Source organism: Phoca vitulina, unplaced genomic scaffold (genome assembly GCF_004348235.1).
Source record: "Phoca vitulina isolate PV1807 unplaced genomic scaffold, GSC_HSeal_1.0 scaffold30, whole genome shotgun sequence".
Classification (NCBI taxonomy): Eukaryota; Metazoa; Chordata; class Mammalia; order Carnivora; family Phocidae; genus Phoca; species Phoca vitulina.
This window is the reverse complement of record NW_022589733.1, coordinates 3,193,061-3,210,023: the sequence shown is the minus strand read 5'-3', so window position 1 is coordinate 3,210,023 and position 16,963 is coordinate 3,193,061. Positions and strand designations below refer to the sequence as shown.

Sequence of the window (16,963 nt, the reverse complement as noted above, 5' to 3'; positions counted from 1 at the left end):
GGGAGGCTGCTTGGAGGTGGTGTGCAGGTGGGATCCATATGGATGGGGGGAGGGCTTTGTATCCTGTTCAGAGCACCACCCCCAGTTGGCTGTTACCTTAGCAAGTGGTCTAATTCTCTTTCCTAGAAATGGGGTTTTACCAGCAAGCAGGGTTAATTCGATTTTTAATTTATATTATCAGCTTAAACGTAAGTTATATTATGAACAATAATAGAAACCTCTGCACAATCATCATTTCACATACTGTCCGCCTTATTGATGCCCAAGAGGTGTCCACGTTCTACCAGGGAGGCCCTATATAAGGGCGGTCCCTCTCTGCCTTCCGTTCATCCATTCCTTATTTTGTGTCAGGCACTGAGAAGCATTGTTTGTGGGGGGGGGGCAGGGGGTGTGTTGGGGGTCTTCTGAGGCAGCCCCCACACAGGAGGCCATCTCTAATTATGATGAGAGTCCCCCCAAGGGAAGTGGAGGACGTGAGTAGGGCCTATGCGGCGAGCGTGCTGAGCCTGCCCCGTGTCCCCAGACTTGTCAATGAATTCCTTTTCTGCCAGTAGAAATGGAAGATCCGCCTGAATCTCTGTCGGGTGCGTGTGGCCTAGTTGCCGGGGCTCCAGGGGCACGACAAACACCCGGTAGATTCCAGCCAGTGGGCTATGTGGGGCAGGCCCACCTGCACGCACACGTGTGTGCGTGCGCCTCTGCGGGGGGTGCCCGGGGGGCTGGGGGATGCATGCTGTCCCTGCCAGCCCCTGCCAGGGCCTGGGGACCCAGGGACTCGCCAGGAGCCTCAGCCCATCTGTGTTCATGTCTCGCCACTGGCAGAGCCCCTCTGCTACCTAATTCTTGCCTTTGAGGGCAAATCAGAGCACCTGGCACCTTTGGTGAGGCTGGTTCCCTGGGGGAGCCCGAGAGGGAGCCTGTGTCCTTGGCTGTCCCAGATAATACTCTCACGGATACTGGCCTGCCTGACAACAAGCACTTATTGAGCACCTGCTGTGTGCCAGGGGCTGTCAAATTCCTCTTTCATGTATTAACTCATTTACCTTTTTTGGGGGAAAGATTATTTATTTGAGAGAGAAAGAGCAGGGAGGGGCAGAGGAAGAGGAAGAGAGGAATTTTAGCAGACTTCTCCCCTGAGCTCAGAGCCCATGCGGAGCTTGAACCCATCACCCTGAGGTCGGAACCTGAGCCGAAACCGAGAGTCGGACGCCCAACCGACTGCGCCACCCAGGGGCACCCTGTATTATTAACTCGTTTAATTGTCACATCAACTATAAGAGGAAGGCTATTGGGGGAGGGGTGACTTTTTTTGAAGACCTTTACTTATTTTTTATTTTTTTTTAAAGATTTAATTTATTTATTAGAGAGAAAGAGAGCGTGCGCATGCCCCAGGGGATGGGGCAGGCAGGGGGAGAGGAACAAGCAGACTCCCCACTGAGTGTGGAGCCTGATGCCGGGCCTGATCTCAGGACCCCGAGATCATGACTCGAGCAGAAATCAAGAGTTGGACGCTCAACCGACTGAGCCACCCAGGCGCCCCAACTTATTATTGATTTTAGAGCAGTTTGAGGTTTATGATAAAATTGAGAGGAAGATACAGATTTCCCTTATATTCCCTGCCCTGCACGTGCATGGCCTCCCTCATTATCCGGGCCACTCACCAGAATGACCAGGTACATGTTTTTTGCAAAGATGAACCTACAGTGACACATTGTAATCACCTAAAGTCCATAGTTTGCCTTGGGGTTCCCCCTTGGTGTGGTACCTTCTGTGGGTTTGGACAAATGTGTAATGACATCCATCCATCATTATAATATCATACAGAGTGTTTCCACTGCCTCGAAATCTCCGTGCTCTGTTCATCTCTGCGCCCACCTTAGGCAACGAACTGATATTTTTATCGTCCTCATAGTTTTGCCTTTTCCAGAAGAGTTGGAATCATACAGCATGTAGCCTTCTCGGATTGGCTTCTTTCACTGAGTAATATGCATGGAAGTTTCCTCCATGTCTTTGATAGCTCAGTTCATTTTAGCGCTGAATAATAATCCATCATCTGCATGGACCACAGTTTGTGTATCCATTCACGGACTGAAGGGCATCTTGGTTGCTTCTGAGGTTTGGAAATTATGAATAAAATTGCTGTAAACATCCGTGTGCAGCTTTTTGTGTTGATACAAGTTTTCAGCTCCTTTGGGTAAATACCCACGGAGCGAGATTGCTGGATCATATAGTAAGAGTATGTTTCGTTTTGTGACAAACCGCCAAACCGTCTTCCAGGGTCGCTGTGCCATTTTGCATTCCCAGCAGCAGTGGGTGAGAATTCCTGGTGCTCCACATCTTTGTCAGGACTTGCTATCATCAGTGTTCTGGATTTTGGCCATGCTCACGGGTGTGTAGCGGTAAGGAAGGCAGTTATCGTGTATTTGAGAAAAGAGGAAACTGAGGCACACAGAGGTTATGTACCTTGCCCAAGATCATGCAGTGAGTGGCAGCACCGGGTTCCAATCCTGGGTGAGGCGACACTCAAGCCAGGGTGACTCCCCGCCACACCCCCTGCTGAGCCACAGGCCACACTGGGGGCAGATGCTGGCCTCTTCCATCCTCACACAGCCTCGTGGGACAGGGGCTCAGGGGGCGCCCGTTTCCTCTGCGTGGACTGGAGCCCGGGCCACACACTGTGGAGCAGCTGTGGGGACCCAAGCCCTGCCCTGCTGACTCTGGCCTGGGGCGCCAGACCTTGGCCCTGCTCCCCTGGGTGCTGGTGAGAAGCTGGTGCCCGGGGCACACTCTCTTCCCTGGGCACCTCTGAGTGAAGGTGTGAGGTCAGAGCGGCTCCCAGGTGGGTAGATGGAAGGACAGGGTGTCTGCCCTTTGTCTGGGGGGTGTCTGCTCTTTGTCCATCAGCCACTGTCCTTAAGCCATCTGTTCCAAAATTTTAAAAAAGATCATTTTGTTATTGTTTTGGTGACATGTACTTGTGGCGGCTCAAGCCTCCGAGTAAAAGCCAGAGTCCCCCAGTGGCCAGCCAGGCCCGGGGTGATGGGCATCCCTGTGTCCCCCCTGACCTCACCTCCCGTATCCCAGCCCCCAGGCTTCAGGCACGCTGCCCTCCTGCTACCGCTAAGCTAGCACATCCCAGGCGCACCTCAGGGCCTTTGCCCTTGACTCTCACCTAGGGAGCCCCATGTTCTCACGTTACCTCCTGACGCTGTGTTAGGTGTTGGTCATCTTTATTATGTGTCTCCCCCACCATTAGAATGGGGACAAGTGCGTTATCTGTTTAGGTCCCCACAGAATCCCCAGCTCAGAGTGCCTGGCACACGGTATGTGCTCAGTAAATATTCTACTGGATTTTTAAAAATTCTGGTTGGACTCCTTTCTCTGTGCAGACCCCATCCTTGGCTCCTCTCCACTGTGACATGGTCTCAGACTCAAGCTGTTGATCGTGGCCTGCACACATTCTTGCTTGACCAGCAAGAGAAATCCCAGCAAATGATGCCTTCAAGAGCCAGATATTTGGGGCTGGCCGGCGGGGTCTGTCAGCCTCTGGGGGCGGGGCCATTTGAAGCTGGGCTGGGTCTTGGCATCTCTGGCCCCCACACCAGCCCTGGTTCTGGGGACCAGAGAGAGGCTGGCCTGGGCTGTACTGGGGGCCCTTGGGCTCCTGCCCAGAGGACATGGTTTGCAGGGTCACTGATGGCCGCCGTTTTCCTTGCAGAGGAAGGCATCAATCACGAGTGTAAGCTGTGTAACCAGATGTTCGACTCCCCAGCCAAGCTCCTCTGTCACCTCATTGAGCACAGCTTTGAGGGCATGGGCGGCACCTTCAAATGCCCCGTGTGCTTCACAGGTAAGTGTGCATGGGAGTGGGGGTGGGGATGCAGGGCCCAGCCCTTTAATTGCATATGCTCCCGCCCTGACGTGGACCTGGAGTCCCCAGGGGACCCGCAGCCCATCACCCTGCCTGCCCCATGCAGAGCTGGCCCACGCCACCCCCCCACCTCTGGCCCCTCCTCTTAGGCAGGTTGAGGGCCCTCTTTCCTAGCCCACCCCTTACCCCCCTGCATAACTGCTTTTTCCAGCCCAGCCTCACCCCTCTGTTGCCTTCCATGGGCTCCAGGCTCCTCTTCCGGAGCTGGGAGCTCTGTCCAGCAACAGTGGGGCTCTCTCTATACACACCTCCTGGCTTCCCCTCCTCCTGGGCCTTCCTCGGGCCCTGTCCATCCATGCTCCAGGATGGAGGGGTCAAGGGCAGCTCTGCTGGCCAAGTCCCCAGCCCCTGGCCCCCAGCCCCCAGCCTGGCTGCCTGCCCGGGTGAGCGGCTGTCCCGGCCCGAGGCAAGTCTCAGGGGCTCTGCCATCCCCCCTCCTGCTGCCCAGATGGCAGCCGGTGTGCGTGGGGGAGCCCTGGCCTTCCCCCTGCCTCCCCCGACATCTGTCGTCTGCCTCGGCAGGAAGCCCACCCCAGGGAGGGCGCCTGGCAGGAGGGGATATCTGAAGTGCTCACCTCCCAGACACACAGCTGCCTCGGGGCCAACTCCTGTGTGTGCCCAGGGCTGGGGCAGCCTCGTGGACTCTTGCCACCCAGAAGCCAGGGCTGCGACCCGCTCCATGACGGGCCTGAGGAAGGGGCTGTGCTGTGGGGAAAGTCTCCGGCGTGCACGAGTCTTGGAACACCCTGGTGCCCTTCCCCCTCAATCTCGGGAGCCCCCACCCATCTGCTACCATCATACCCTGCGGGCCAGGCAGAGGCTAGCACCCAGGGGCCTTGGCTGCCAGGTCTGCCGACTCAGGACACTGGGGCCCCGGCGTGGGGATCTGAGGATGCTGATAATAATCTCAACAAGAATAGTAATTCGTGTTCACTGAGCACCTTCTTGTATTAGACAATGTGTTAAATTTATTTAATTCAACTCTCAGCTCTGCCACCTGCTAGCAGTGGGACCTAGGATGAGTCATTTAACATTCCCAATGCCTCAGTTTCCTCTTCTGTAAAATGAGGGTGACAATGGTGCCCGCCTTACAGGCCTGTGCTGGAGTTAGGAGCCCACACACAGAAGGTATCTGGCAAATGATGATGATGATGATGGTGATGACATTCCCTGGACTAATCATGTGCAAGGCCATCTTTTAAGCATTTTGCAAGTATTAACCCATTTGATCCTCCCAGACACCCAGTAAGCTACGTACTTTAATGATCCTCATTTTTTTCAGAGGAGGAAATGAAGCCCAGAGAGGTTAAGTGACTTATCCAATGTTGCCCAGCCCCTAAGTGGCAGAGCTCAGCTCCACTGGCTCGAGCCCTCTCTAGTAGCTGCCGGTATTTGGCTGACTATGTCCGTGGTTGGGTGATCCCTACTTGTGAGTGGTGTGGGGGTGGCCGGGCTGGTGTCCCCAGAGTCGGGCCCCTGACGGCCGTGTCCGCGTCCAGTCTTTGTCCAGGCCAACAAGTTGCAGCAGCACATCTTTGCCGTGCATGGGCAGGAGGACAAGATCTACGATTGCTCGCAGTGCCCACAGAAGTTCTTCTTCCAGACCGAGCTGCAGGTGAGTGCCCTCGTCCGCTGCACGCCCCTCCTGGGGCTCTTTAGGGCCCCCAGGGGCACCAAGGGTCTTGGGGTGAAGCCAGGATGGTGGAGTCTTGTACTTAGCCTCACCCCCACCCAAAAAGCAACAGGTGCTTGGTGTGGCCCCAGTGGCAGCCCTCGTGGAGGCTGGCGTGGGGTGGCCTCCTGGCCCTGTTGCCCAGCACTCTCAGGTGAGCCGAACTGGAGCAGCCTGGTGAGGAGTCAGAAGGCTCTCGGTGGTGGTGTTTCTGTGCCAGCCCCTTCCCCTCTTGGGGAGCCTGTTTCTCCACCGATCTTATGTGATGATGTTCAGCGGAGCTTTGGATCTGTGGCTGGTGGTCTCTGCAGCTCGCATGGCTGAATCCTGGGGCTATGTGTGGCCAGGACCTGGATCTGGGGTCTTGGAGCCTCCAGCCCGGGAAAGCCAGAAAAGTGAGAACAGTCGGGTTGGGCCCCAAGTCAGAGGAAGGGGTGCCCACCACGGGTCCTGAGGCTGATGGTGCCCTCGGGTGCAGCACAGTGGCCCTTGTGAGGGGACGCTGCGTGGATCGTCCTCCCCAGGCCCCTGTAGCCCCTCCTCCTAGTGTCCTACCTGTTACGGGTTTCTGAGGCTCAGACCTGTGTCCAGGTGAAGCTGCCTTCTTGCCCACCGGCTTTTGCAAGAAATTTTTTTTTTTTAAAGTTCTTTATTTTTTTTATTTGAGAGAGAGAGAGAGTGAGAGAGAGCATGAGAGGAGAGAGGGTCAGAGGGAGAAGCAGGGTCCCTGCTGAGCAGGGAGCCCCATGCGGGACTCGATCCAGGGACTCCGGGATCATGACCTGAGCTGAAGGCAGTCGCTTAACCAACTGAGCCACCCAGGCTCCCTGCAGGAAATTCTTGTAACACTGGATTGGTCATATGTCCATCCAGAAATACCATGCGCGTGCGCGCACACACACCGAATACCACACGCGTAGCATAACCATGACGCCTGAAAAAGAAGTACCACATGGACGTGCCCAGAAATACCACACGTACGTGCAGGCATGCCTCGATACCGTACACAGAGAATAACACCACTTTCCACAAACAGCATGAGGGAGGTGGCGAATCAGACACCAGCCCTCAAAGCTTCCTCTGGGCAGTTATATGCATCTCCCTCTCTCGTGTTGGCTTGGCCAGATCCAGTCATGTGGCTGTGCCCAGTTTCAAAGGGGACGAGGAAGGTAATGCTGCCCTGTGCCCAGAAGCAAAGGAGAGCTGGAGTTTGTCACCCCCCCCCCCCAAGCACTGTGCACACCGTGACCCACAGGGTCTGCCCACTGGAAGTGTGCCCCGCCTGCCCACCCGGGCGAGTGCTGACCCGGCACTCAGCAGTCACGCCCTTCCTCGGGGATGAGGCTGAGGCCACAGCAGCAGGGTTGAGTCATAAGGTCACTGAGGGGCAGCAGTGGGGTGCCCCTTTTCTGGGGTCGAAGGGGTACAGACCTAGCCTGTGCAGCCCAGCGACACAACCCGGCTTGGGTGGTCACCCCGAGGAAATGAAAACAGGCCCCTGCAGGGCTCAGTGGGGATTCACTATCCGACAGTCAGGGTCCCTTCCCGCGGGCTGGCCCCGTGTCAGGCTGGGCAGGGAGAGCTGACTTCATCCTGTCACGCTGTGGGACAGTTAAGGACCTAACTCTATGGACCCAGGCCCAGAGAGGGGGTTCCGCTTCCAAGTGCCACCAGTAAGGTGGCGACACGCCCAGGGCCCACCGCTGTTCCCGCCTCGATTCACAACCTGAGCTAAGCCCGGCTAGCTGCCCCCCTCCCAGCTGACCGAGGGAGAGGCGTGCGGGCACCTGAACGGCGGGCTCTGCAGGAAGCCTCCTTGCCCCCGAGCTGGCTGTGCATCCTGCCAAGTGCAGTCTGTGCCCCGCCATACCCTCCCTCCCACCTGCCTGGTGCCACTACCAAACTAGACAGGTCCCCAGAAAACCGAAGCTTTTTATAGCTCAACACGGCAGGCCTCTTTGAAACCCACCAGCTTCGGTAAACTATGATTTACTTAAACTTGCAACTCGCTCAGCCCTCTGGTCCTCCCACATTGTCCTGGATGCCAAGAAAGGGGTGCTCTCCTCCCTTGTTGGCCTGAAGGTTTTTCCCAGGGATGTCGCCCAGTCCTGCCTTTTGTGAGCTTCCTGTGTATCACTGCGCCGCAGGCCCACCTGATGTGGAGGCCCAGGGAGCTGTGGACCCGCTTCGGCTGCCCTCACCTGGGGCTGCAGACTGTCCCAGACATCAGAGTGGTTCCTGTGAGCTGGTGGTTTCCTGGGTCATCCCGTCAGCCTTGAAGGCAGGTCCTCAAATGCCGAGAACTTCGCTAAATTATAGCTTTAATGAGTGACTCTTTTCTGCAAAGAATGTTTTTAATTACAGACCATTTAAATGTGGAAGTGTTGTAGCAACACCAGATCTACGCAAATAATGGCTTTCCTTAAGTAACTTGAATAGCGATTTTCTGGTTTTTGGAGAGGAAGGTTTTTCAGGCATCGAAGTTTTCATCGTCATTACGTCATTACGCAGAACCTGGGGCCGGCGGGCAGGTGCGCTGTTCTCCAGGGGTGACATGTGGGGCTTTGTGTGTACAGCGGGATGTAGGGTCCTTGCTGGAGCCTTGACTGGCTCTCCTGGCTGTATGTCATTTGAGATCCTGTGGGGAGACTCCGGGAAACTAATGTTGGTAGGCACAAGTTACTCTGAGCCAAGAGGTCTTAATATACAAGGCTTAGGATTGTTCTCATAGTAGAACTGGAAATTCCTGCTGTGAATATAGAGGTAACAGATGGGATTTGACCCTGGCAGGCTTGGTCTGTGTCCCAGTGATGTGTCTACCTCCAAACAGAATGTTCTCTTAGGATGCATTAACAGGAGCACAGTTGCCAGGATGAGGGAGGTGGAAGTCCCGTCTGATTTTGAGTTCCTCTGGCTCTGCCCGAAGACTGACATTGATTTAAAGGACTTGGGACAGACTGGAGCACGTTCATATCAGAGTGATTAGGAGTAGGAGAGGGGACTAAGCTTTGCTATCCATTTGTTCAGAACATATGCATGGAGGGCCCACTGTAGCCAGGCACTAGATCTAGGAACTGATAAGACTGTGCTGAATGAGAGAGAGAAACACCCACAGGGCCTGCATTCAAGAGGGACTGATAGTGTCCTGTTGTGGTCACCACAAAGAAGATAAAATCAGGTGATAGGCTGGCATGTGATGGGGATGAGTTTGAGTAATCCTTGGTGAGTGTGGTCAGGGAGGGCCTCTCTGAGGAGGTGGCATTTGAGCTGAGACCTGGCTGGTGAGAAGGAAAGTGTGTGGAAGACAACCATGAGTGCAAAGGCCCTGTGGCCATGTGAGCTGAGTGTACTGCTGGGACGATAGAAGGCAAAAGGCGGCTAAAGCCCAGTAAGTAAGGAGGAGGGGTGTGGAGAGGGCTGGCAGGAGGAGACCAGGTCATGGCGGCGTTTGTAGGACAGCAAAGGAGTTTGGATTTTATCCCCATTGTGCTGGGAATCCAAGTAGAGAAGAAGTATTATCCGATTTCCACCCTGAATCAAAATGTAAGAAGTCTGGTCTTTGAAAGACACTGTTAAGAAAATGAAAAGTCACAGACGGGAAGAAAATATGTGCAAATCACCTATCTGATAAAGGACTTGTATCCAGGACATATTAAAAAAAAAACCTCACCACTTAATAACGAAGGAGAAAATCCACTGTAAAACAAGCAAAGTATTTCAACACTTCACCGAAGATGTGGGGACACTCAACATGATTATAATTAGGGAAGCGCAAAGAAAAACCACAACACAACACCACCACACACCTAGCAGGATGATCAGAACAGAAGCAAAAAGCTGGCCCTGCCGAGTGCTGGCCAGGGTGCGAAGGGGCAGCCGGAACCCCCGCACTGGTTGCTGGTGGGAGGCGGAAGTGTACGGCCACCTGGCAGAGTAGTTCGTGAGTCCCTATCGAGTTAAACATACGCTTACCATTTGACCGAGCTATCCTCCTGCTACGTGTTTATCCTGGAGAACTAGAAACATGCTCACACCAAAGCCTCCATCCCCCACTGGAAACCCCTTAATTGTCCCTTACCTGGGAACCGATGGACAGGTGTGGTACCCTCAGGCAGTGGCCCACTGTTACACGTGGCCACTTGGATGAATTGCAAGTGCCAACAGATCGAAGCCAGCTTCGAAAGGCTCCATGCTACATGGCTCTATTTACCTGGTGTTCCAGAAAAAGGCAAGACTATTGGAACAGAAAACACGGATGGTTGCCAGGGGCTGCAGGTGGGGGAAGAGAGAGGGGAGACTAAGCAGGGTTTGGGTACACATGCACGCACGCACGCACACGCATGCACACACACCCACGCATGCATGCACGCCCAGGGAGCTCAGGCAGCGTGCTAGGCTCTGCGGACCCAGCCTGACTCCAAGGAGCTTTCAGGGAACCATTCACCAGGAGAAGATGCGGGCAGATTGCTGTGGAAGTGGGGGACAGTTGTCTTCAAGCATTTTAAGCTCTGTCCACGTGCATCCCGTGGCCCCAAGACTTGTGGTAGTGGGCAAAATCTCCAGGCATGCACAGGCATCACTCTCTGGGCTTAGCTCGAGCAGGATGGGGAATGGACTTGTAGTGACACAGGGTGACTTTTGGTTGCCAAGCGCAGGGAGTGGTGTTGTTTCTGAGGGCCCCTATTCTTTTTTTTTTTTTTTTTTAAAGATTTTATTTATTTATTTGACAGAGAGAGACACAGCGAGAGCAGGAACACAAGCAGGGGAGTGGGAGAGGGAGAAGCAGGCTTCCCGCCAAACAGGGAGCCCGATGTGGGATTCGATCCCAGGACCCTGGGATCATGACCTGAGCCGAAGGCAGACGCTTAACGACTGAGCCACCCAGGCGCCCCTGAGGGCCCCTATTCTTAAGAATCTAGTGCCCCTTTCTCAAGGTAGTGACACTCTGCCTTCTGCCTCTTTCTGGTTCATACTGTGTTCTCATGCAGCCCGACTTTCTGGGCTTGTCTCTACTAGGAAGAAGTGGCCGGTGCTGCCGTGGCTTCCATCATTTCTGCTGAGACAGCCGCACCTGGGTATTTCAACAGAGGGGCTCTAGTGCGGGGATTTGGTGACGCAGGTAGCCAGACGGAACACCCAGCCCACCCAGAAGCGGTGACTGCCGAAAACAGCCGACGCGCAGGCCCCAGGTTCTAGATCCCTGGAGAGGGAATCTGATGGTTGAGCTCCGGTGGTTGGCAGTCAGCTGTCCACCCCTGCTCCACTGAACTGTGGCCCGGGGTGGGGGAGGGGAGCCCACGAACGTCCACTGTGTGGGAAGAATCTCTGCGGAAGGGAGGGAGGGAGGGGGGAAAGGTGGTGAAGCCCCTGTGGGCTGAGGTGTCTGGAGTGCTGCAGTCGGGGAGGCAGGAAGCACGGTCTGTGAAGCAGCCCTGTGTTGGCAGCCTGGCTCCCTCACTTACCAGCTCTAGGCCGGAGTTTTCCTATCTGTTAAATGGGAGTATTAACAGTTCCTACCTCATAGTTGTGTTGCGGGAGCCCTTGCTCCGTGACTGGCCCACAGGCAACCCGGCTCATAGTATTCACATTACTGGGACCCTGGTTATTAGCATATGATTAGCATGAGGCACTTGAGGGTCAGATGACTTTGCAGGGCCCCCTTCCACTAGGGCTTCCACAGTGAGACGCCGAGTCCCTCCGTCTGTGGTGCCCAGCCACGTGTGAAGGCCGCGGGCGCGGGCCACCCACACTGGGGCGCAGGGAGGAGGTGGGTGTGCAGAGCGGTGAGGCGAGGGGAGAAGGCCACAGAGGCCAGGGCTTCAAGACCCATTCCCACCTTTGGCTGCCTCTGGCCCGGGCTTTTCCACTGCACCATTTCCCTGGGCCTTGCCCGTGGCTCAGCAAAGGGCAGTATACCGATTTGGTGGGGGCCCTGCGAGACAACTCTGTAAACCACAGACCCCAAAAATGTCAGGGCTGTTGGCCTTGCATTTCCAGCCTCGGGCCTCAGCAGATGAAAGCCTGGGGCCCTCTGGGCCTCTTGCCAGGGGTTAGCTGACCTGAGGGGAGGGGCCGGCTCAGCCGCCCAGCCCAGCTGTCTCGGAATCCCTGTGGACACCTCTGAGCCACAGACCCTGGGCAGGATGGCACGTCCTTCTGTCTTTCCTGAGGCTCACGATAACCCGTTCTTCACTGTCGCTGAGGGAATGCATGCAGGCAGTGTGCGAATTACTAGCCCTACAGGGCTGGCTTCGGACGGGGTGGACGAGCTCCCCCATGACATTGGACAAGAAATAGTTTGAACAGTCACCTCCCCTGGGTGGCTCCCTCCTGGGGGCCACGCTCTGACCTAAGCATTTTGCACGGATTGGCTCAGCCCAACCCCATGAAGTAGGTCCTCTTATGGTCATGTACAGATATGGAAACTGAGACTCCGAGGGCTTAAGTGGCGTGTCCTGGGTCACTAGCAAATGGCAGAGCCACATGCAAAGCCAAATTGTCTCTGCCACCAAGGCAAACAGAAACCCTCCAAAGTTTAAGTGAATTGCCATTTATATGAGCTAATAGATTTAAATGAGGCCTGCAGCGCTGATCTATAAAAAGCCTTCATGTCAGGGGACCTAGAAACTATTTTAGTAGTTGGGCCGAGCCCGTAGCACAGTGGCAGGAACAGGGGATGCGAAAGGACCCGCGCGCAGGTGGGCCCCGGCGGAAGCGTGCTGGGGCCCGAGCTGCAGTGCCAGGCCTGAACGCAGCGTTTGCTGGGCTGGAGCTCGAGGCCCGGAGCCTGCAAACCTTGTGGCAAGCAAGGGGGTGAGTTCAGCTCAGGCTAGGCTTGGGCAGAGGAAGGATTAGGTCTGGTCGTGGAGACAGGGACCTCAGAAGACCTCAAGCTTCCTGCTGTTGCCATTTGCCCCCTTATGGCAGCCTTGCCGGGTGCTGTCACGGGGAGCCTCGAGCCCGAGGAAGGGTCTCTCCGATGGGGGATGTTCTGGCATTCCTCAGAGCTCGGGAATGGGGCTGGGCTGGGCTGGGGGGAGCAGTGGGTCCGCCCTGTGCCCTGGAATCTAGACTCCCTCATTGACAAAGCAACGGGCTGCAGGAAGCACTCCCCGAGCCGGGGCCTGCGGCGGCAAAGCGGCCAGCCCTGCGTTGAGCGGGCGCATTTAAAGGATTAGCTCACACTGTTTGCTAATGTGTGCCTAATCATGCCGCTTCCAGCTAAATGATTACAATTGATTAAAAGCAGAGCTAGGTATTCTAACAAGCAACCTGGAGCCTTTCCAATGGGGTGAGCTGGGCCCTGCCAGGCTGAATCCTGGTACCCAGCCAGGGGGAGGTGTCTGTGAGCCAGGGGCGTGGTCTGAGCTCCCCTGGGACCCTTCCTTTTGAGCGCTTGAGAACATTTGGGTTGACCCTTCCCCTCATTCCATTTCCATTTACGAATATGTGCTGACTACTTACTATAGGGGAGCGCCATCACGGGGGCCCAAGGCACAACTGTGAACAGGTCGATACGGTCCCTGTTCTCACCCAGCTGTCATTCTTTGGGAGATACCATCAATAAGTCAGTGAATACATGAACTAGGTCATTTCAGACTGTAGAATTTTGAGGACAATAAAACACTGTATGGTGATGGAGAATGATGTGTGTGTGTGTGAGAGAGAGAGAGAGAAAGAGAGAGAGAGAGAGTGTGTGTGTGTGTGTGTGTGTGTGTGTGTGTCTCGGGGCAAGGGTGAGGGGATGTTGAGAATGAAAAACTGGATTGGGTGGTCAAGGAAGGCTGGCATTTCAACAGAGTCCTGAAGGTTGAAAAGGAGCCAGTGTGGTTCTGGGCAACCTTCTGGGGAAGGGAACAGCCAGTGCAAAGACTCAGAGGCATGGACAGATTTGGGGTGTCCAAGGTACAGAGAAAAGGGCAGTGGGGCTGGAGGTGGGTGAACACCTTCTTGCTTCATTCATCTGGGTGATTCGGCAAGATGGGTGCTGCCTGGCTGCCCTTCCTTTCTTCTCAGGCTTCAGGGCTCAGCTCAGGGGGTCCCTTCTCTGAGAAGCTCTCCCTGATTCTCCCTCCTTTAGCGTCTCTGGCCCTGGGTTTCACCCCTTGATCCCTTTGCCAGTGCAGATTGTAATAACTATGTCTACACCTGACTTCCCACCCAAATATGAGTTTTGGTGGTGAAGACGCCCTCTTTCATCCATCCATCCATCCAACCATCCCCGCATGTTTTACCATATTTCTTGAGCTTCTAGAAAGGAGGAAAATAAAGGAAAGAGAACATAAACAAGGAAGGGAGAAAAAGAGGGAGGTTGCAATCGAGGGTTGCAGATTCTAGGAGCCCAGTTTTTAAGTTCCTGGTCCTTATAAGATGGGTAACCGAGGAGCCAGTTTCCTTGCCTGCGCGCTCCTGCCGTCAGATCCAGCCAGATAATTATAACTAATAATAATTAAAAATTAAAAGTGCTCTAGGCAGATACTTAGCATTTGACTCTTTGGCTGAGTTTTCTGTGAGTAGGAGCATCTCCCTCCATCCCACCTTAAAGACAGCCCAGTCCCTGCCACCCCACTGCTGCTGCGAGAGCCGGGCCAGGCTGGGCTCGGCCTGGGACAGCGACAGGGAGGTGCCTGGTGACACCCAGCCATGGTTCCAGTGAATGAGAACCTGTTGCTTGCTTGGAGTAGCCCCCAGTCTGTTCCGTTACGTTCCATCTTAGACATTGGTATCTCTCCGGCCTCAGTTTCCTCATCTGTAAAATGAGGTGAGACCCAGTGCCTTGGGTGGGCGTGAAGATGGAGAGCCCATGTGTGAAAAGCACTTAGCATCTAAGGCTCCCTGCGGGTAAACCACGGCACATGCCAGGGCAGGATGGCTTTGTGACAGGACACCAGCTCCTTTGACAGACGGGGTTCTAGTCCGCGTGATGACACGGCGTGGCGGCGCCCAGCCCGCTCTGTGGACCGGCAGCCTGGGAGCTGCTCGGTGCCCTTGAGCAAGTCCCTGATCGTCAATGGGCCCCAGCAAATGGGGGGTCATGACAGCCCCTTCCTGTGGGTGCTGGGGAGACGAAAGGCAGTGGTCCCTGAAGAGCCTCCAGCACCGGGTGGAGGTTTGGGCAGCCCCAGCCACGGCTGTCATCGTCATCGAGACCGTGGTCTGGGTGCCGTGGGCTTTCGGTTCACTCCTTTGTTCGCTCATTCATTCAATCCGCCGTGCGTGGATGTGCTCAGTGTAGCCCACGGGTGTTCACCGAGCACCTTCTCTGTCCAGATGTGTGCAGGTGTTGGGGACGCACGGAAGCCAAGTCCCTCGAATGCTGTGGGGAGAGGGACGGTAAACAGATGAGGACAAACACAATGGACGCTTGTTGTGTGCTTGCGGCGTAACATAGCATAACATAGAGCCTATCAGCCAGTCGTTTCCTACACTACACATGACCCGACATGACCCAGCGTGATCGCTGTGACGTCACAGGAGGCCTGGGGGACCCGGGCCTTTCCCCTTCCTTACTGTGTCTCCGGACGCCATCTATCTGTGTCTCTCGATCTGTGGGGCGCGGCCTTCCCTGCTCACAATAAAGTGGATCAGCGACATCGCCGTCTCGTTCCACTGCGACCACTGTGGGAGGCTGAGCCTCCTGAGGGGCCATGTGTGGCTGTTTAGGGTCCGCCTCTGGAGAAGACTGAGGGGTGGTCCTCCTGAGTCCGGGGCCCAGGCCTGAGCAGCTCACCCCAACATGGTAAAAATGAGACCGCGTCTCCTGAGTGCTTACTGGGAGCCTGACTGCCTCTCTTCACACGTGTAGTCTTTCGAGACCTCGTGGTGACCCCACACGTGTGGCCTCCTATGATCTCCATGTCACAGATGGGTAAACTGAGGCTCCCCAGGGTCACACAGCTGCTAGAGCTGCAGAGTGTGAACGAGGCAGCCTGACATCTGTGTTCTTAGCCCCGAGGCTGAGGCAGCGGGACTCTCAATCCCTTAGGAGCCAAGGACAGGCCTCTGGGTGCTGGGTGCCAGGTGCCGGGGGCAAGCAGGTCTTCCCTCCCAGGGAAGTGACCCAGCTTCAGGGCATGGGACTGTCCTGCTCCGGGCAGGGGTGGTGAGCAGTGTCTACCGCGGTCGCCGCAGAGAGGAGCAAGGGTGGAACAGGCCCCGGGAGGAGCCTCTGCCTGGATGTGCCCAGATGCCCTCATGAGACCCGGGGCTCTGCCCGCTTGAGCAATGAAGTGTGTGGAGGCCCAGGTGGGGACTGGGGGGGGCTCCCCCCAAGGCCCAGCTCCGGGCAGAGATGGCACTTGGAATCAGCCTCGGGCTGCCTGTCTGCCCATCAGAGCCTGTCATTCATGCCCTAGGGCGGGGGGCCAACCGACTTAAGAGGGGCACCATGCCATCGCGACAGATGGGCACGGGGGAGTTGCCAGGAGCTACCAGGAGCCTCCAGCCAGCGGCCGTTGTGTGTGCCGGGAGCCCAGCCCCTTGCCGGCGCCGTCCCAGCCTGGACCAAATGCCTTCAGTTTCTCAGAAACAGTAATAATACTACATAATCAGTGGGTGCCGGGTGGGTCCAAGGCTCCCAGAGGTTGACCCCGTACAAAACCCTGCCTCCCCGCCCCCTACCCCCACCGACTTAGACAAAGAGGCAGCCGGATGGACAGGAAAGACACGGGCCTTGAGGGCTGGAGGGGGGGATTCTCCGAGTTGCTTCTTGCTGTCACTGCGACCTTGGGCATGCGACCTCCCTTCTGCGACTCATCATCCTCCCTGGGACGTTGGGCCAGAGCTGTCTCTCCTGGAGGCTCCCTGTGGGGCTCAGCAGAGCATTTGTGAAACATGAACATAGTGCCCAGCCAAGGCCGGGGGGTGGGGTGGGTAATGGCACCGGGGTAGAGTTGATGTGATGTTGTTGTCCCGTTGTCACAGATGGGAGACTTGCTTTCATGCCATGTCACACAGCTAGTAAGAGCAGACCTCACCCCAGGACAGGAGAACAGTAACAGAAACAACCCCCAGGCACCATGGGGGGCCCTCGGCATCCATTATCCTGATTCATCCTCAGGACAATCCTATGAAGCCCATGCTGTTATTCTCCCCATTTTGCAGATGGGGAGACTTAGGCACAGCTAAGCAATGGCAGAGATGGGACGCAAACACAGACAGCCTGGTTGGCTGCAGAGCCCGAGCATTGAACCACTCGGCTGATGGCGTGGGCAGGCTTTTTTCTGTCGGTGAGCCCATCCACGGGAAGCACGAGGCCTGCTTTGTCTCTCGATGCAGCAGTCTGCCATCCCAACTTGTTGGGAGCGGGGCTGGCTGCCTCCTGCAAGGGTGCCGGGTCTGGAATGGCTGGGGGGGTGCTT

At 55.9% G+C, this 16,963-nt stretch overlaps 1 protein-coding gene across 1 annotated transcript in view; it reads left to right on the top strand.

Annotated features, from left to right (window-relative positions):
• The window catches only part of ZNF423 (zinc finger protein 423), a 263,374-nt gene that overhangs the window by 229,632 nt on the left and 16,779 nt on the right, over nucleotides 1–16,963 (top strand). The window contains exons 5-6 of the mRNA XM_032424418.1: nucleotides 3,719–3,850; nucleotides 5,431–5,546. Of these exons, the coding sequence (XP_032280309.1) occupies nucleotides 3,719–3,850; nucleotides 5,431–5,546 (248 nt within the window). The remainder of the gene's footprint in view (nucleotides 1–3,718; nucleotides 3,851–5,430; nucleotides 5,547–16,963) is intronic.